General features: G+C 42.6%; 1 protein-coding gene across 1 annotated transcript in view; it reads left to right on the top strand.

The window, feature by feature from the left end:
• Nucleotides 1–19,352, top strand: part of LOC139268349 (adhesion G protein-coupled receptor L3-like) — a 484,368-nt gene that overhangs the window by 404,838 nt on the left and 60,178 nt on the right. Inside the window, exon 16 of the mRNA XM_070886428.1 lies at nt 5,282–5,373. Coding sequence (XP_070742529.1) covers nt 5,282–5,373 — 92 coding nt within the window. The remainder of the gene's footprint in view (nt 1–5,281; nt 5,374–19,352) is intronic.

Genomic DNA, 19,352 nt, shown 5'->3' with positions numbered 1-19,352 from the left:
CCCACTTATAAATCACAAGCAATTATAGGCCTTCAGTGTGCAAAAGGAATATGAAGGTGATTTCTGTATTAGTGGATTCAAAAAGAATAACTACAATTACTAATCAATTAAGAATTGTAAAGTATAGATGTCTTAATATTTGGTACCTTAAATCTATGAAAATACATAATAGTGTAGCTCATTGTAATCTGTGCCAGATCCATTTAAAGCCATTTTTTTGCTCCTAATTACAGCCGTGTAAATTTTTAACAACAAACCCAATTCTGAGGCGTTCTAGAGTTCTAATTATTATACATCTGAAGCAGTAAGTGAGCCGTGACTCGGATGGGCTGATGGCGCTGAATACTAGTATAACCGTGCTCTAGGAACATAGGAACTGTGTAGGTCATTAAGCTTGTCAATGCACTGTGGATCAATAGTGTGCAGTTTCTTTCCTGCAGTTCCCCACGTGGTAAGCACGTGATCTCAGACTCGGGGGGGGGGGGGGGAGGAAAGGGAGGAGTAAAGGGGATAGGAATGGTGCTGAACAGAAGTTTCTCACTTGCTCACTAAGGAAAGTCACCTAGCCATGGTGCTCTCAACTCTCCAGATGTCTGGGTAAAAACTCTCTGGGCTAGATGTTCTATTATTTTTGCATGCACACTGCCCACTTAACGTCTATCTTAACGTTGAAATGAGATATAACGCCATTTAGCTACAAAATGGAAACTAACAACCATTTCTCAGTCACTTATCGGCGAGCGTTACTTTGGGCATGAACATAACACAGATAAGAAATAATACCGCCCGCCCACCTTTTTTGGGCGGAAAGATCAGAATGAGCGAAACCAACGCCCGTAATATTGCCCAGCTTTACTTTCGGCACGTAACTAACGCTGAGATTTAATAATACTGCCCGACCACTTTCTTTTGTCGTAAAGATCACATTTGCTGAAACTGACGCCGAGAAAATCACCCCGTGTTACTTTCGCCACCTCGCATGCATCTCGCCGACAATATCGCTTGCCGAAAAAAACGCTGTGAAAATGTTGCTCTCTCCTGAACTAATCACAGCGGTATGGACACCATGTTCTAAGTCACAGGTCGCATCATTTAAAAGGCTGCTTCAACTTCGGGGGAGTTTGGATGTACTCTGGAGTTCTTTTAAGGCGATGTGAACATCTGACCAAACATCTTATCACACTATGGACAATTGGAATTTACTTTAGGTGTCTTAGTGGGGACATTTATTGTTTGTGAACAATCGGTGTAATAATGATAGTTATTGGAATGGGGTCTGTCATTTCTCAGCCTGTCTTGATGACCACACACATGCTGCAGACTAGAGATGGCAGAAGATATATTCGACAGAATTATGTGCCCAATCTAAGACGTATCAGACTGATGAGGAGGACCAGACCTTACATTCCCTGCACTTACAGGGAGAAGCAGTCTTACCTCAACTTGTCCGATAAAACCTGCCTTAGGAGACTGTGCTTCCACAAGGAGGTTATCAGTGAGATATGTCAGCTCATCAGGGGAGATCTGCAGCCTGCCAGCACCATCAGGACCGCACTGTCCGTCAAGGTCACCGTGACACTTTTGTTCTATGTGTCGGGTTCCTTTCAGGCCTCACCTGGCGATATTTGTGGTATATCTCAGCATGCCACACATTGCTGCATTAGACAGGTCACTGAAAAAGCCCTTTACGCACGCAGGATGGACTTTATCAGCTTCCCTATGACCAAGGAGGCTCAGACTGAAGTGGAGTTTATGATTCTACCGAATTGCTAACATCTCCAAGGTGCAAGGAGCAATAGACTATATGCACGTCGCGATGCGGGCACCTTTTCAGGATGCAGAGGTTTTTAGGAATCTCAAGGGATTCCACTCCCTGAATGTGTCGACCACCAGCAAATAATTATGGCAGTGAATGCCAAATTTCCAGGCAGCATCTATGATGCTCACAGCCTGCGTGAGAGCACTGTATCTGACATGTTTACCAGTCAACCACAAGGTCAATGCTGGATGCTTGGTGAAAAAGGATATGGCCTTGCCCACCTAGCTGATGACCCCCCCACCTACGTGACACCCAAACCGAAGCCAAGAAGCAATACAACGATAGCCACAGAGCCACTCACAGTATTGTTGAGAAAACCATTGGAGTGCTTAAGCAGTGCTTTAGATGCATGGACCACTCGGGAGGAGAGCTCCAATACCACCCTGAGCAGGTAGCTCAATTTGTGGTGGTGTGCTCAATGCTATCAGGAGGGGACAAGAATTGCCAGAAAGAACTGATGGTCCACCTCAGGAGAGAGAGAAGATGAGGAGGTGGACGCTGACCTCAGGCCAGACAATCAGGCTGATGCTGAAACCCAGGCCCCCACCCCCCTCTAGACCGCAGGAAAGGGCCCGTGGTGGCTACATAGCTGCAAGACTCTTACGTCAGCAGCTCATAAATGAACGCTTTGTTTGAAAGAACGTTGTTATTTACAAAGCAGCAACACTGCTGGGTGTGCAGGTCATACATCAATGGTGTGCATCACCTTGGTGAAGGTTAAAGTTTAAGTTGATTCAAGTTAAGTGTAACTATACCCTTTCATGTTAAGGAATCACCAGTGTGTAACGGTGCAGCTATCTGAGACAATGCGCAACAAGGTTATGTTAAATAAAAAACATTTAATCTGACCATTTGTGTGAACTCATAATTATAACTGTAAAAAAAATCCCGCCCCACCCCACAACAAATTTATCACATTTACATAATTCGATTGGTCACCCTTTCCAGCAACACAGAACACAAATGCAAACCAGCAAGGTAACCCCCTCGCCCGTTCCCCTGACCCTCCCACCAAAATAGCATCAACAACATAAAAATATGCCCAAGACAACATCTGCAGCCATGCACCTCACTTTCCTTTCCCCCCTGCTTCTCCTCCCCACCTCTATCCCTTCCCCTTCCCCTCCTGACTCCAAGCCGGCTGGCTGAGGAGCTCCTCAGGCGCTGCTTCATTTGGGGGGGGAGGGTGACGACAGAACCGCTACTTGGAAGGATACGGGAGAGGACGGTCCCGAGGTGGGAACGTCCTCTGGGCCAGAAACAAGATCTTTCTCCTGGATCTTGTGTCGTTGGCAGTAGGGGTGCGGCACCTTGGCGTGCAGTGCCATGCTCCGGGATCACTGGGAGGCCTCTGCTATCATTGTTCCAGGCTATCAGCTCCAGGGCCTCCGCCATCCGCGGCATGTGCTCCGTCATGGTGGCGGACATGCTGGCCAACTGGAGAGATATGCCCCCATTGTCTGTTGGATCTGCTGACATATGTCAACACTCCTCCTGGACAAGTCTACCTGTCCCCGCTCAGATCTGCCACTCGTGGAACAGACCTGCCGCGTCGAACCAACCTCCGCTTGGCCAGCACCATCCTGGAGATATCTGAGGTGCCCTGTGGCAAGGTGCTTGGGCATGGTACCTCCATGGTGGAGGTGGAAATGGCTGCAGGAGCACTAGATGTCATCAATGTCGAATGGATCATGGAAGTTGGGGATGCAGGCTCCTCGAAGTCAGCACTATCATCCGTTGAGAAGGGACCCAGCAGATCCACGGCCGAGAATCGGTGCTCATCAGCACCAGATGGAGGAGATTCTGGTGAGTCCATCCCACGCCCTCACCTTCTGGCCTCTCTGGTCTTGCATGGGGCCGTGCTGCTGGCTGAGCTGCAAAACATAAATGAGGTTATTAGAGGAGAAGGAGGTGCTAGTTTCACAAGGTGAGTCCAGCGCTATACACAGAATATGCATGATCAAAGCACCACTGCTATCAAGATCATCACAGACATCACATTTCATAACCATCACCAAATTCTGCATTGCAATGATTCTCATGAGGACATCATTATTTAGCGAAGAATTTTATGATTCATTTATCGTATAATATTGGTCAGATATGAAAGGGTGTGGCATCGATTGACTTTACATCACGCAATGGTGTATACTTTACTCACGTGGCATCACATCAGGTTCTGCTGCTGCTTGCGGGGCCGACCCGGGGGTGGCTCCCCACTAGTGCCAGCACCTGCTTCTCGATGTCGGTGAGGTCGATGATGACTGGTGGCCCCCCCACCCGTTCGCCTCTGCTTGGCCCTATTTCTCGAATGCTTCTTCTGTAAAAAGTAACAACAGCATGACATGGCATGAGATCATTGTGTGATATCATTGCTCGGTACTGTCACAGAGACTGATACAACACATAACCGACCGACAGATGTAATCATGATTATAATGAAAATTATCATTATTTACCTAAAGATGTACACCGTGACCGCAGGCTTTGAGTACAATCTTCCTGGTATAAGTGCAAGACATCACACCTAATTTTAATCACTCATTACACTTGCAATTCCAATTATATAAATATATAAGTACATGTAAATAAATGTTAAACTTACTCTGGTGGATCCAACAAGGTCGTTCCATCGCTTGCGGCATTGGTTGCCCCCATGCACCTCGTTGGTCGCCGACGAAACCACCTCGGCTATCTCGGCCCATATCTTCTGGTACGCCTTTGGGGTGGGCTTCCTATGCCCTCCCTCGATCAATTGACCCCAGCTTGACTCGACCTCCTGCATGAGGGAGGCATTTGCCTCGTCTGAGAACCTTCTCGCTCTTTTGCATCCTCCCAATTGTTCTTCTCCCAGCTCACTGCTTTCGCCAGCGTCCTCAGTCTCCACAGCATGCTGGGTCGCCTCCTCCATCCCTTCCATGTTAAATATTATTTTTTCCACAACAACTTGGTGCCAACTACCTTCTTTGTGCTTAGTAGGCTTTTTGCTGCTGGTGAATCTCCCTCGTGACTCCCACAACAGCCAAAGAAGCACACACCATACCTACACATGCTTTCAGTCCCTCTCTGTCATCTCTTATATGCATGTAATGATGACCCCTGACATCCTGAAATGCGGGAAACGAGCGTTGCCATGCTGTTGCTATGGTCGGCGACACTTTACGGCAGAAGGTCAAAAAAATTTAACGCTAATGCCCATTTCAGATCGCTCGCTGTAATGCCCATTTTCAATAATGGAAAGTTAGGGTTTTGAAAATGGCCGATAATCCGCCGATCTCGAAACCCATTTTTACTGCCCACGCTGGAAATAACGCCCATTTTTGGGCAATCCGCACAAAAGTGGAAAGTCTAGCCCTCTGTCTATGTGAGGAATAGTGTGTGGAATGGGAAGGACCCTAAAAGAGGGGACATTTTAAAATTTAAATAAAGAAACAATTTAATTTTCTTTTCTTAATCTTGCAGTTAAATGTGATATTTCTTGGGATTGCCCTTTACAAGATGTTCCATCATACAACTGTGTTGAAGCCAGAATCCAGCTGTTTGGACAACATCAAGTAAGTTTCTGCTGTCAGCATCTATGAGCATTTTCTTCTTTGAGGAACCTGTTGTTAATTTGAGATATAAAAATGGGATAGTTCCCAGATTTTCACCTGTTTTGCATTGCTTAATAGTTGAACACTGCATTATCTTTTGAACTTCGTTTACTAGCCAGAAAGGATCGTAGATGTAACTTGCAACTGTTTAACCAGATTGGATCTCCCTTTGAGATTTTATCAACTCACACACACTTCCTTAAATAGATAATGGTATTTCTGAAATAGCCAGAATAATTTTCAAACTCCAATAATATATTATAAAACAGTGGACCAGCTGTCTATTCTTCAGCTGCAACATCACCATGGATCACATTTTCAGGTAGGGTCGTAAATGGAATGGTCTGAGTTTTGCTTGCTCTTAAGAAGTCCGCATCTCTTTTCTATCTCATCGAAGACTCTCTTCCTTCTCTTTTCTCCCCCCACCCTGCCCAGCCCCTCCATTAAAACAAGTTGTAAATTTTTTTTTAATCCTTCCATGATTCCCTTACCACATGCATAAACTGTGAAGAAGATTGGCTGCTGTGCTTCAGGTCTCTACCTACATTGCTGTTTAAGGAGCTGCTTGGCAGTCCAGTGAGATGGAGCTTCAACCCACTGATCCAGCAGGCAATCAGCTCTAATTATATTAAAGGGACTAAATGCTGTAAATGTAAATCTGTGGCTTTTTTGCAACAAGTTTTTATGCAGATAGCAAACTAGCAAGCTATTGTCTGATATTTAACCACTGCTCCAGGACAGGTTAACAGGACCACACTGCAAGTAGGGAGTGCTGTTTGCATGGTGGTCGGGTGCAGTTTTTCTTTTAATTTTGAGACATCCTGTGGTCTTAATTGTTTCAACACGTGTGGCTCTAAACAGCCAAATCCAATATCAAATCCATCAGTGTTTTTTTTTTTACAAAAGCCCAGCATGATTTTTCCATTGCTTAATGTTTTGAAGAATAGCCACCAATTCCCTGGATAGCTCAGCTGGTTAGGGCTGTGCACAGCTGAGCCTAAAGATAGGAAATGAGAATTTGGGCCATTGCAGTTAATCTCTCCAGTGCATCAACTCTCCCATCATTGCATTTGGAGCAACTAATTTTGTTTTGTCTCTATTATGTTGATTGGCAGATCATTGCAAACAAGGAGTCCAAAAATATTTCCCAAAGCTTCCCTAAATTTATTTTTCACTATTTTTACTCATGCCTTCTGATCCAATTTTTCTGACTTACCCTTTCAAATAATAAGCTGGGTTTGCCTTATCTATACCATCTAATATATACTTTGATGAGGTTTTCAACCTTCCTAAGCTCCTGTATTAGATGAGAAAGCCCAACGGTAGCTAATAGACCATATATAGGGAATAATAATCAGCAGAAGTAAAACTGTCAGCCTGATTTCATGAGTGACTATTTAGATTAATAATGAATACATTTGTTCAATCTTCATTTGCAGACCCTTTTAATCTTCCTTTCCCCCACCACTATTTCCAACATTTTGCATTATGAGGTTATTATTAAATTAAGTATTAAGTTAAATTCAAAACTAATCTGAAGAAACATTATTTGAGTAAGCGAACGATCACTCTATGGAACAGCCTCCCTAAGGAGATGGTGGGAGCAAATAGTATTGATTCATTCAAATGCACATTCGATAGCTTTCTTTCAGAAAATATTATTTTGGGATTCAACATATGAATAATCTGGGATATGACGTGGTAAGTGTAGCATATTGGGAGGAACATATGACTGGTTCCCAAAGTATTTATCGCCTCATGTCTGGGTCTGTTGTAGACTAATTGATAGAGATTAATTGATTGCTATAATTATTTAATAACCTCATTATAATTGTATCGTGTGGCTACCAGGAAGTTGGAAGGTGAGCGTGATGAACTTTGGTCTTTTTTCATCTTGCAATTCCTGTGTTCCTTCCTGTGAAGAGAATTGCTCCAAAATACTAAGCTATATTTGGGGCTATGCTGGGAAACCTTCTGGGGCCCCTCACGCTCTGTTGCCATAACTTCACAGAAATGGCATTTATGCCTGTAAACAGAGCTTCCGCCAATTTATTCTGAAGGTGAGCAAAAACAATCTCGTCAAAATATACGGATGATGCTGACTACGTCTCAGTGAATTGCAAAACAATAGGCCAGTCAGTTTTAGATCACTTGACAAGCTATAAAGATGGAGTTTGAAATAGTGTGTAATAGAAACATAGAAACATAGAAAATAGGTGCAGGAGTAGGCCATTCGGCCCTTCTAGCCTGCACCGCCATTCAATGAGTTCATGGCTGAACATTCAACTTCAGTACCCCATTCCTGCTTTCTCGCCTTACCCCTTGATCCCCCTAGTAGTAAGGACCTCATCTAACTCCTTTTTGAATATATTTAGTGAATTGGCCTCAACAACTTTCTGTGGTAGAGAATTCCACAGGTTCACCACTCTCTGGGTGAAGAAGTTCCTCCGCATCTCGGTCCTAAATGGCTTACCCCTTATCCTTAGACTGTGACCTCTGGTTCTGGACTTCCCCAACATTGGGAACATTCTTCCTGCATCTAACCTGTCTAACCCCGTCAGAATTTTAAATGCTTCTATGAGGTCCCCTCTCATTCATCTGAACTCCAGTGAATACAAGCCCAGTTGATCCAGTCTTTCTTGATAGATCAGTCCCGCCATCCCGGGAATCAGTCTGGTGAACCTTCGCTGCACTCCCTCAATAGCAAGAATGTCCTTCCTCAGGTTAGGAGACCAAAACTGTACACAATACTCCAGGTGTGGCCTCACCAATGCCCTGTACAACTGTAGCAACACCTCCCTGCCCCTGTACTCAAATCCCCTCGCTATGAAGGCCAACATGCCATTTGCTTTCTTAACCGCCTGCTGCACCTGCATGCCAACCTTCAATGACTGATGTACCACGACACCCAGGTCTCTTTGCACCTCCCCTTTTCCTAATCTGTCACCATTCAGATAATAGTCTGTCTCTCTGTTTTTACCACCAAAGTGGATAACCTCACATTTATCCACATTATACTTCATTTGCCATGCATTTGCCCACTCACCTAACCTATCCAAGTCGCTCTGCAGCCTCACAGCATCCTCCTCGCAGCTCACACTGCCACCCAACTTAGTGTCATCCGCAAATTTGGAGATACTACATTTAATCCCCTCATCTAAATCATTAATGTACAGTGTAAACAGCTGGGGTCCCAGCACAGAACCTTGCGGTACCCCACTAGTCACTGCCTGCCATTCTGAAAAGTACCCATTTACTCCTACTCTTTGCTTCCTGTCTGACAACCAGTTCTCAATCCATGTCAGCACACTATCCCCAATCCCATGTGCTCTAACTTTGCACATCAATCTCTTGTGTGGGACCTTGTCGAACGCCTTCTGAAATATACCACATCAACTGGTTCTCCCTTGTCCACTCTACTGGAAACATCCTCAAAAAATTCCAGAAGATTTGTCAAGCATGATTTCCCTTTCACAAATCCATGCTGACTTGGACCTATCATGTCACCTCTTGGGAGTTGCATCATCATACCCTTGATAGGCCACATGGCATCAGGTGACATGGTTTTGTTCTACCATTTTACAGAAGTATTTATTGTCTTGTGAATATTTTTGTGAATTATTGCGGTATTTTACAATCGGCATAAGCCACATTGATCTTAATCAAGTCCTACAGAAACTCCCATATCAGTAGGACTGTGTAACTGAAACTTGATTTACTGCAATAGGTAGTATTTTACTATTCTATTCAATTATCATGAAATCTGAATGTGTCAAAAAAAATTTAAGTAATTAATTTTTGAGTCCATATTTCTTCAGAATGTTGAACATCCTTCCATGCCCTGATCTTATTCTCCTGTAAAATTAAATTAATGCCTGATGCCTCTGAGAATCAAATTAACATCCAGCTCTTGTATGGTGCACGATAGTCTGTGATGCGTGATCTGTGTTCTCTATCAAACAAACTGCAGCGTTGTATGCTGAATATGCCTGCAGTTGTGTGGTAAACATACTGAATGCGGTTATTCAGTATACATCGGCAATTTTGTTCCCTTTAATGCATCAATTTTTGGTTGATAAATTTTGTTTTAATCAGCGAGATATGCATAGTTTCCCATTTGCAACTTCCTGTCAGTGTCATTACATAGAATTATATAGAAATTGCAACATGGAAACAGTCCATTCATCGCCCACGGTCCGTGTTGGTGTTTCTCCTCCGAGTGAGCAGTAATGGTAATCCCATGTAGCTATTCTGTTCCTTATTCCTTCTTCCCTTTTCCATTAGCAGCTATCTAATCTATTCTTAAATGTTGACAAGGTTTCTGCTTCAATCACTAACTCAAGTAACGCATTCCACAGCCTCTGAGTTCTCCAGCTCTCTACTCTAAATCTCTGACATTTAATCTTGTCCCCTTGTTCTAGATTCCTCAATCACTGGTCAAGTATAGAACAGCCAACTACAGAGCCAAGAAGCCTTCCTTCTAACGGCTAGATTCTAGGCCAACAATATGCTTTAATCTCTATCTCTGAAAAGTGCCCTCCCTGCACCAGTATGATAGTTTCCATTTCCCATGCTAGCTATCCTGTGGCCTGTTTGAATTCAATTGATAATTAAGTGGTGTTTTGCACTGTGAGCTATGTGGCTATGAGACACTGGGTTCCTATTGTCCAAGCTCATTTCACAGAGGACCCTTAAAGTCAATAGAATAAGTTCTCTCCATCTATCAGTTCAGCCTGGATTCAAGCCCCAGAGCTGAAAGGCCAGTATCTAATCCACATGTGCCTGCACCAATACAGTTACAAAACTAGAGTGAGGTGCTTCTAAGTAGCTTATAATAAAAGCTGTCAGAAATGTTTCAAATGGTTTATAATAGCAGTATAAAAAGAAAACACATTATGCAAGGTGCTAGGTTGAGAAATATTGCAAGCGTGTGAGCGAGCACATGCGCATGTTCCTTCTACATTTTTGTATTTCATTTAAAACACCAATAAAATCTGAATGGTGGAGCAAATTTCTTTCAGGCCTGTAGTTAGTCTTGCCTTCTAATACAAATGGAGGATCAGATAGGATTCTTGACATGTAATTTGGAGCATTTAATCATCTCTTAGCATTCTGGAAATTGCCAAAAGGAGACCATTTTTCAGCTGTTCAGAAAAATACAGTGCTTGACTCCAGTATTAAAATTGACAGCTTTTATGTTTAAATTGTTTTCACTTCAATCCCCAGGACCCATCCAGGATAAGTAATAAAATACTTTTCTAGTGTAGTTTATAAAGGGTCACTACAGGGATGGCGAAACACAATTAAATGATTTTGGCCTGTTTGCTTTGTCAACCAATAATTTCGAAAAACAAATAAAGGTGGGGAAGAGGTTTTTGTTTTATTGGTTTGTCTGACCCACACTGAAACCCTTTGAATTAACACATGCTCTCTGATTCCTTCAGTGGGGATCCTAATGATTGACATTAATAGTGATGTATCTGTCTTTCAAGTCTCATTTTTCTTTCCTTTTCTTAATTTAATTGGTTATAGAACAGAAACATAGAACTTTCAAATGTAATAAAATATTTATGACATAAGAAAGAACAAGTCATTCGAACTATTGAGCTGCTCCTTCCACAGATAATGTATAATTTGACTGGCTGCTATAAGTGGCAGTTTACTATTCTGTTGTACCCCACCGATTTTAAACTTTTGAGGGAAGGTTTTGTGCAAGTACGCTCGGAACCGCAAAACTATCAGAATTCGTCTCTTAAGTTACAGGGAAACTAACTGGCTGTTTACTGGTAACAAATTTCCTGAACCATCTAGAAAATGGGTCACCTTCAAGAATGAAATGATGGAAAAAAAACATTGTATGCACATGTGTGCACATGGCTCATTTTTCTGATTGCAGAATGTTCCTTGTTGAACACAGCCTCTTGAGGCTTTCCATTTTAAGCATTTAGCCCTTTGTGGTAGTCATAGATCTGTGACACTAGGATCACGCATCCGTGTGCTGCTAAATGATGTAATCATTGTCCCTGTTTTTTTGTTCTGATCTTATTGGTAGTAATATTGATTTGATTAAATGTGTCCTCTGAGAGTCCATGTATTTGAATCATTACTGTAACTGGAAGGTAACCGATTGAGTATGGATGCCTGGGGCAGGGGGTTGAAAATTATTCTTTGATTAATAATTGGCCAAGGTCTGTAATCCATTTGAGAGAATAGAAAGCAGTCTGCTTTAATGCAATTGGACATAACCACATTGACAATTGCACTGAGATGCCTCAGGAATGCAGGCTGTGTTTTCTTTGTTCGGCATTATTCCTTATGTTCTTTCAAATATATCCAATTTATGGTCACACACCAGCTGGACGTTGAGAGAGTGGAATCCCTTTCGGTTCTGCTATAGGGCAGAGTTGACCTGTGGTGGCCCCAAAGCGATATGCATGAGGTCACTAGCACCCTGCACCTTGGGGATGCCTGCAATCCATGTGCTAGCTCCGCCTGCATGTCTCTGGCAAGAAGGAAGGCAATGTAGTCAGCTCTCTTCAAATAGAGAACCTCGGTGATCTCTCTTGCGCAACAGTGGATGGCAAACTGCGAGATGTTGCAAATATCTCTAGCTCCAGCCTGGAAGGGGTCAGACACACAAAAGTTCATTGCCACAGTTACCTTCATAGCCACTGGCAATGCGGTCTTCACCCTGCACTGAGATTGCAGCTGTGGCTGCAGCAGGTGGCAGATTTCAGTGAGGAGGTGCTTACTGAAGCTCAGACATCTCGCACAATGGCCCGGAGTTTGCAGTTAGCAGCGAAGTGAAGGCATTCGCTGCTAGCTCCAAAGTATGTTTCGCACAAGACTCTCACAATCCCCATGTCGAGAACTTCAGGTCTTCAAACCTTCAGTTCAAGTCAATGAAGTATAGTGGGGATCCCCCAGTGCGAACTCCTGTGTCATCAAGAGGCTGTCTAAGCAGCCAATCAAAATGCAGAATTCTCAGACAGCAAAAAAGGAAGTGAGTAAGCTCATAAAATTTTAACTTTTTTAAAAACGTTAGAGCAAAACAAAGATTGGGGCTCTCGCATAGGGAAAAGGCAAACCTGAAATAAGATGGACAAACTTTTTAAAAAATTCTAAATTAAAAACATTTTTTTTATTTCAATTTTAATTAAAATGGACAAATTTCACAGTGCACAAATTTTCCAGCCCCTTTACATTTGATAAGCTGAAATAACGCTGTTGAAACCGAAATTACGCCTCGTCCCTTTGGGTCTAACTTTTAGTGGGGAGTTTAACAGCATACTTAGTGGGGAATTTAACAGCATACTTAGTGAGGAATTTAACAAGATACTTACTGTGGAAGAGTCAAAGTTTTCGGCAGTTTCCCTGATTTGGCTGATTACACAGATTGCCGGTGGTGTGGGTGTGAGTGAGGGTGGGGCAGGGGGAGGGTTAGCACAACCTGTTTTGTAGCTGTCAATGACAATTCGATACTTCAGGATCCCGAAGTTGCAGTCAGTTTCAAATAATAACAACTTGTATTTATCTAGTGCCTTTAATGCAGTAAAACGTTCCAACATGCTTCACAGGAGTATTATAAACCAAAAAATGTGATACTGAGCCACATGAGGAGAAATTAGGGCAGGTGACCAAAAGCTTCGTCCAAGAGGTAGATTCTAAGGAGCGTCTTAAAGGAGGAAAGAGAGGTGGAAAGATTTAGATGGACAAATTCCAGAGCTTAGGGCCTAGGCAGCTGAAGGCACCACCAGTTGTTGAACAGTTATAATCAGGGATGCTCAAGATTTCAGGTCAAAATTAGACTGGTACAGATGTAAATCCAGTACAAGATTCAAAGCACAATGGGCTTGAAGATCCCTTTAAATTATTCCATCAATATGCCTGAATCCCATACTGAGGAAAATAAATTTTCTACTTTCCAGATCAGCTATCCTGATGTTCTCTGGGGTGAGACAGAGGAATCAGTCCCAAATTTATAGAGTTGTTCATCTGCACTCACTAAGACAGTGGTCTGTTTACTGCAGCTGTAGCTGACTGAAACATGGGCTCCCTGTAGCATTACTGTGACTTCCTTTTTAGCCCTACAAGTGGTGGTAGGAAGAATGGAATGTTGGCCCTTTCCATAGTGACAGATGTGTAGAACTACCACTGGAACTTGGAAAAGAGGAACATGGGTAGTGATTCTATGGCATATAGTTTTTGGCCACAATGCGGCATTACACACTATTTGCATATCACCAGCACGCTCTGTGATCCTAGATAGTAAATTTGGGTGACTTTGCTCAAAATGGCAACGTTTTATACTGCCAATCTTGTTTGAATTTCCATATTTTTAATGGTGTGCATCAATATATTATCTTCCATTTTGTTGATGCCTTTAAATGTTAATCGGTGCAGATTGACACAAAATGTCTTGACTGAGTTGATAAATTTTGTTTCATATTTGCAGCTTTCAATCCAACTTCTTGTCACTGTGCAGGCTCTTCAAGTCCAAGGAATTCCATTGTTCTATTTGGAAATTACTATCTTAGCTCCATTTTTATTTAGTTGTCTATAACTAACAGATGTAGTTTTGATTTGGATTTTTTCAAATCCACAAAATGAATAACCTCACAGACGTAAAGGGCTTTGAAAAGAATTAAAACATAAAATCAGTCACTGTTTCTCCAAGTTGCCCTTGTTTAACCTTTTCTCTTTTTCCCCCGATGGTTCAGTTTTTTGTTCCATTTAAATTTTACACTGTCTGGTAATGGGCAACAATTCACTAGGAATCAATGTGAACAAATCTGTTCTATTTTGTGTTTTTTTTTGCTTGTTTCAGCTATCGATTTTACGATGGCTGCTTTAATGTGGAATGGCGAGGGTAAGAGCTGGTATCCTGTTGAAGAGGGTTGAAATGACAATCATCAGTATTTAAATAATCATTGATTTGTGATTACTGACTATATTGGTTCTCTAAGAGCTTGCAGAGATACTATTTAGAGAGATTAATGATTGCTCTAGCACCATTAACAATAGCCTTAAGCATCTGCTCAGCAAGTCACCTTGCAGTCCCCTGCTAGAAGTAGCCAAATCCTAATCAACTCATTACACTATCTGAAGACAATGAATAAAAATGGCTAACGTCTTTATATTGTAATTTAAAAAAAAATAGTTTATCACAAGATCTTCCCCGGGGAGGGATCGAGCAGCTATTGGCAATCCTGCTCTCACACCAGCAGTTAGCAGGGCACACAAGTTGGAAATCCTTGGCAGAGTCACCGCTTTCCTGTTCTGGATGTGCTGTGCCACAGCACACCTTTGGGAAAAAATACTGCTTGCTGCATTTGGAATGCATGTACGAAGCTTCAAATCCTTTATTGAATTGATCGATATCCCTGGACTCTTTCAACATGTTTCTGATGAGGAATGCATCATAATACAGTGCCAGGAAAAGCTGAGGATTTACAATATTGATGTGAACCTAACTAATAGGACTGTAATAGACTGCGAGAGTGTGTCTGTAGTATCGGGCACTTTATAAATCCAAATGCTTTTATCTATACACAGTGCCACTGTACTGCTTTACCCTCTACTAGCTGATTGGCCAATTGTCACTGAAATTTAGTTACAGAAAGGCACATAATGCATATTATGACTAGTCATTATTTTATGAACGTATTGTAAAAGGACATTCTTCCAAATCACTGAACAAAGAAGGGGATTAATCTTTCAATTCCTCGTAACAGTGGTCGGTATGTTCAAAGTAACTGCTGGTGTTTAAAAGATGTCATTCCAACCCTAGTTCAGAGTTTATAGTTAGTGTGCTGTTCATTTTGTCAATGTAGCAGAATTTCTTTAGTTCTGTCGCAAATTGGCTTTCTTCCTCACAGCTAGAGTGTACAACTGCATATTGATGCTGTTTGATTCATTCCTTCCTTTCACCCTCTCCAAGACAGTTGAAAGGCAATTACTGCTCAGCATCAACTAATACCCCTTTTGTTAACCTTCTTGGGGTAGTTTAACTCTATGAAAAGACCTATCTAAAAGAGGAAAATTGTTTTGCAGATGCTGTCTAAAACCATTAGTTGGCTGGCAAAATCACTAATGATGTACGTGGCAACACTTCTGTTCACAAATGATTGACTAAAAATATAAAGACAATCTAATGCGTACTTTTTAAATGTACCTTATTCTCTTGATCTTTCCCCCACTCCACCATAAAGTGCGCTACTTTGCCATGGGAGGTGGAGCAGTTAGAGCAACACATTCTCACCCAACTGGGTGCACTGGTGTATTTCTCTCAATACCTTGCCTGCAGTGACTGTGAAGCACCCTTACAGTGTTGTTACAAGGCCAACATATTGTTTTGGTGCTACTATGGGGAAAAAACTAAAGTGTTTATGATGCCATTAATTCAACACAGCAAATTGCTTATTCATCATAACCAGAGTGACACCTTTGTGTTGGCTCAACGTGCTCTCCAGGCAACAGCTTAACTTTGGAAGGATAGAAGCTGTATTTATGCTGGTTGGTGCTTTTCACCGTTCAAGTCACCACAGTATAAAAATTTGACATACTGATCATTATGCCCTACTGAAACCCTAATCAGCAACAGTGGCCTGGATTATGTGCACTGAGAATGATCTTAAAAGATCTTCTTCAGCGTAATAACAGTAAAGGGAATACTTTAATTTTTATAAACATTGCTTCTGCACCACCTCTAAATCAGTCAAATGTGTAATTGGATAATGTTATTCCTTCTAATTTTATCCCCAAATTGCATAAGGTTTATTTGCAGCAGCCCTGTTTAGTTATTTTGTCACACATGTCAAAGTCCCCTATAATTTAAAACAAGATGAAAGTACAGTTGAAGCTGCAGAAATTCGATTTACTTCAAGGGTTCCATGAAATATTTCCTGACCAGAAATTTGTCAGTCAAGTTTGACTGTTTTATGTGTGACTTGTTGAAGATGAGTTGTGAAGTGTTGGAAACGCTTTATTCTGTCCCTTTGTAGCATGTCATGTGCCTATCACTGACTCTGCTCCTGTCTTCCAGAGATTGCTGCCTGCGGTGCTCAGCGCACAATCAACTTGGGAATATTTTTTTAACAGTTCACAATCCATTAACCCTTTACTGCAAACTACTGCTTCTGGCCAATGTCACAGTGGGCCTAGACAGCTCTAAGTGCCAGTTTGACATTCTGCTGATTTGGGGAGTGAGTCAATTGACTTCATAGAGAACATGGTTTCCTAAATCTGATTTTGTTCAGTTTAGTTTGATGAATTATGGGACTGAGCTTGAAAAAACAGTAACATTTATACCACTTTTTATTAAAATGAAAAGTAAGTCTATGATTTTTCCCATTAACAAAAACATTACTGATCCTTTCAACATTACTGATGCTAGAGTAATAATGGGGAAATACTTGTACTGTACTTGGGAACTGATGGCGGGCAGGCTGAATTCCACCTATGTATATTCTCCCCCATAATTCCTTTGCTGGCCACAGTTTCTTGTGGGATGTGGGCATCGCGGGCAAGGCCAGCATTTATTGTCCATCCCTAGTTTCCCTGAGAAGGTATTGGCCAGCTGCCGCCTTGAAGTGATTTGATGCAACTGCGTGACTTGATGAGCCACTTTGGAGGGCAGTTAAGAGTCGACCATATTTGGTGTGTGACTGGAGTCACTTGTAGGCCAGACTGGGTAAGGATGGCAGGTTTCCTTCCTTCGAAGGACATTAATGAACCAGTTGTTTTTATGACAGTCTGCAAGCTTTGTGATCATTTAAGTCTACCAGCTTTTTTTTTTACTGCAAGTGACTGTTTTGCTGTCAATGATGCACATAGCTTTTCATAGAGAACCTTCCATTGCTGCTGATAACATGCTGAAGAGAGAATTTGACATTGCCCAGCTATGTGTTGGAGCATTGTGGCCAATTGGAACAGTTAATTTTGATCAAAGCTCAGGTAATGTTGAAGACGGTCCAAGATGCAATTAGTTGAAATAAAAGAAATTGCTCGATGAAGTTCAATTGCACCATGCTACAGTTGTTGTTGTATCTTCACACACTTCCCTTGAGAATAGTGTGAACTAATGGAAGTTGATTAACAGTCCGATCGACCATAACATGAACGTCCTTCGTTCTTTCTATCATGCATGTACATTCTGTTTGTAGCCACCAGATGGCGTCATTGTTGGAGGCCACTGAGCAGCACGCACATGGTGCTGTTCAGGTATAAAAGGCCAGCCATTTTGAGAGTCAGGCACTTTGGGCCAAAATAAAGCAGAGCCAAGGTTGTACCTTGCTTAGTTAAACAGTACTCAGCATGAACCTTTATTGCATACGTAACATTTGCCGACGAGAATACAAGAAGCTTTGTTTGCAAAATGAGCACAGTTGGATTTTTAGAACGATTCGTGGAGGGAGAAGATTGAGCAGACTTTGTGAGCTGTTTGAATCAGTACTTCGTGGTCAAGAAAATGAAGGGGGTCGACGATGCATATCGGTGCCGGGCCTTGTTCCTCACTGTGTGCAGTTCAAAGATCTACGGTCTGATAAAGAATCTACTCATGCCTAGTGATCCAACAGAGAAAACGTACGAGGAGTTGTGTACATTGGTACGGGAGCACCTCAAGCCAGATGACGGCATCATCATCTCGAGATACAGGTTTAATACACACGTTCGATCGGAGGGCCAGAGCCCGGTGGAATTCGTTGCCGACCTGAGACGTCTAGCGGGACTGTGCAAGTTCAGGATGGTGTTGGCAGACATGCTGCGGGACTTCTTTGTTATCGGCATCAACCATGAGGTGACCTTCACAAACTTCTGGTGGTGAAGGAGTTGGATTTAAAAAGGGCCATCCAGATCGCTCAATCATGTATGACGACGGACAGGAGTCTAAAACAAATAGCAGTGAAGAACCCAACCTCGGCAAGTACTGTAAATGCGATTGGTTCGGCAGAGTGGCACATGGCAGGGCCTATCCGGCTGCATTCGCGAAACCTGTGGCTGCCCAAAGTCCGCCAGCGGGACTGTATCCGACTTCTCCATGTCGGCGTTGTGGGGGAAATCATCGGCACCAGCAGTGCCGATTTAAGCAATATAGTTGCAAAGGCTGTCTGAGAGTAGGGCACCTCCAGCGCAAGTGTCCGCAGATGAGCAAGCGAGTTGCGACACACCACGTGGAGGATGAGAATCAGACTAGCGCGGATCCGGATACGCAATCTGACTCACCAGAGGAGCAAGTGTATGGATTGTACTCCTTCATAACCAAGAGTAAATCAATTTTGATTAACGTGAAGTTTAAAGGGATACCGGTATTGATGGAACTGGACACGGGGGCGGGTCAATCGATCATGAACGAGAGGGCATTTAATAAGCTGTGGGATACTTAGACTGTGAGGCCCAGGCTGAGCCCTGTTAACGCCAAGCTGCGCACGTGCACCAAAGAACTCATAATGGTGATTGGCAGTGCACAAATTAATGTGTCATATAAAGGTGCGGTTCACGAGTTACCGCTGTGGATTGTTCCAGGCAATGGCCCAATGCTGCTCGTCAGGAGTTGTTTGGAGAAAATCAGATGCGACTGGAACAACATAAAGGCGTTGTCATCGGAGGAAGATACATATGACCAAGTATTGAACAAGTTCCCCTTGCTGTTCGAACCGGGTATTGGCAAAGTCACGGGAGCCAAGGTGCAGATCCACGTGGACTCCGATGTAAGACCCGTCCATCATAAAGCTCGGGCAGTGTCGTATATGCTGAGGGATAAGGTTGAAATTGAACTGGACATACTCCAGCTTGAAGGGATCATATCACCGGTCGAATTTAATGAATGGGCCAGCCTCATTTGTTCCTCTGCTGAAAAGTGATGGCACAGTCAGAATCTGTGGAGACGACAAGGGTTTTGCAACAAGATCAGTATCCGTTACCGAAGGCTGATGACTTGT

This window comes from Pristiophorus japonicus, chromosome 1 (assembly GCF_044704955.1).
Source record: "Pristiophorus japonicus isolate sPriJap1 chromosome 1, sPriJap1.hap1, whole genome shotgun sequence".
Taxonomy (NCBI): Eukaryota; Metazoa; Chordata; class Chondrichthyes; family Pristiophoridae; genus Pristiophorus; species Pristiophorus japonicus.
The sequence above is the reverse complement of the archived record's forward strand: the minus strand, read 5'-3'. Positions and strand labels throughout refer to the sequence as shown.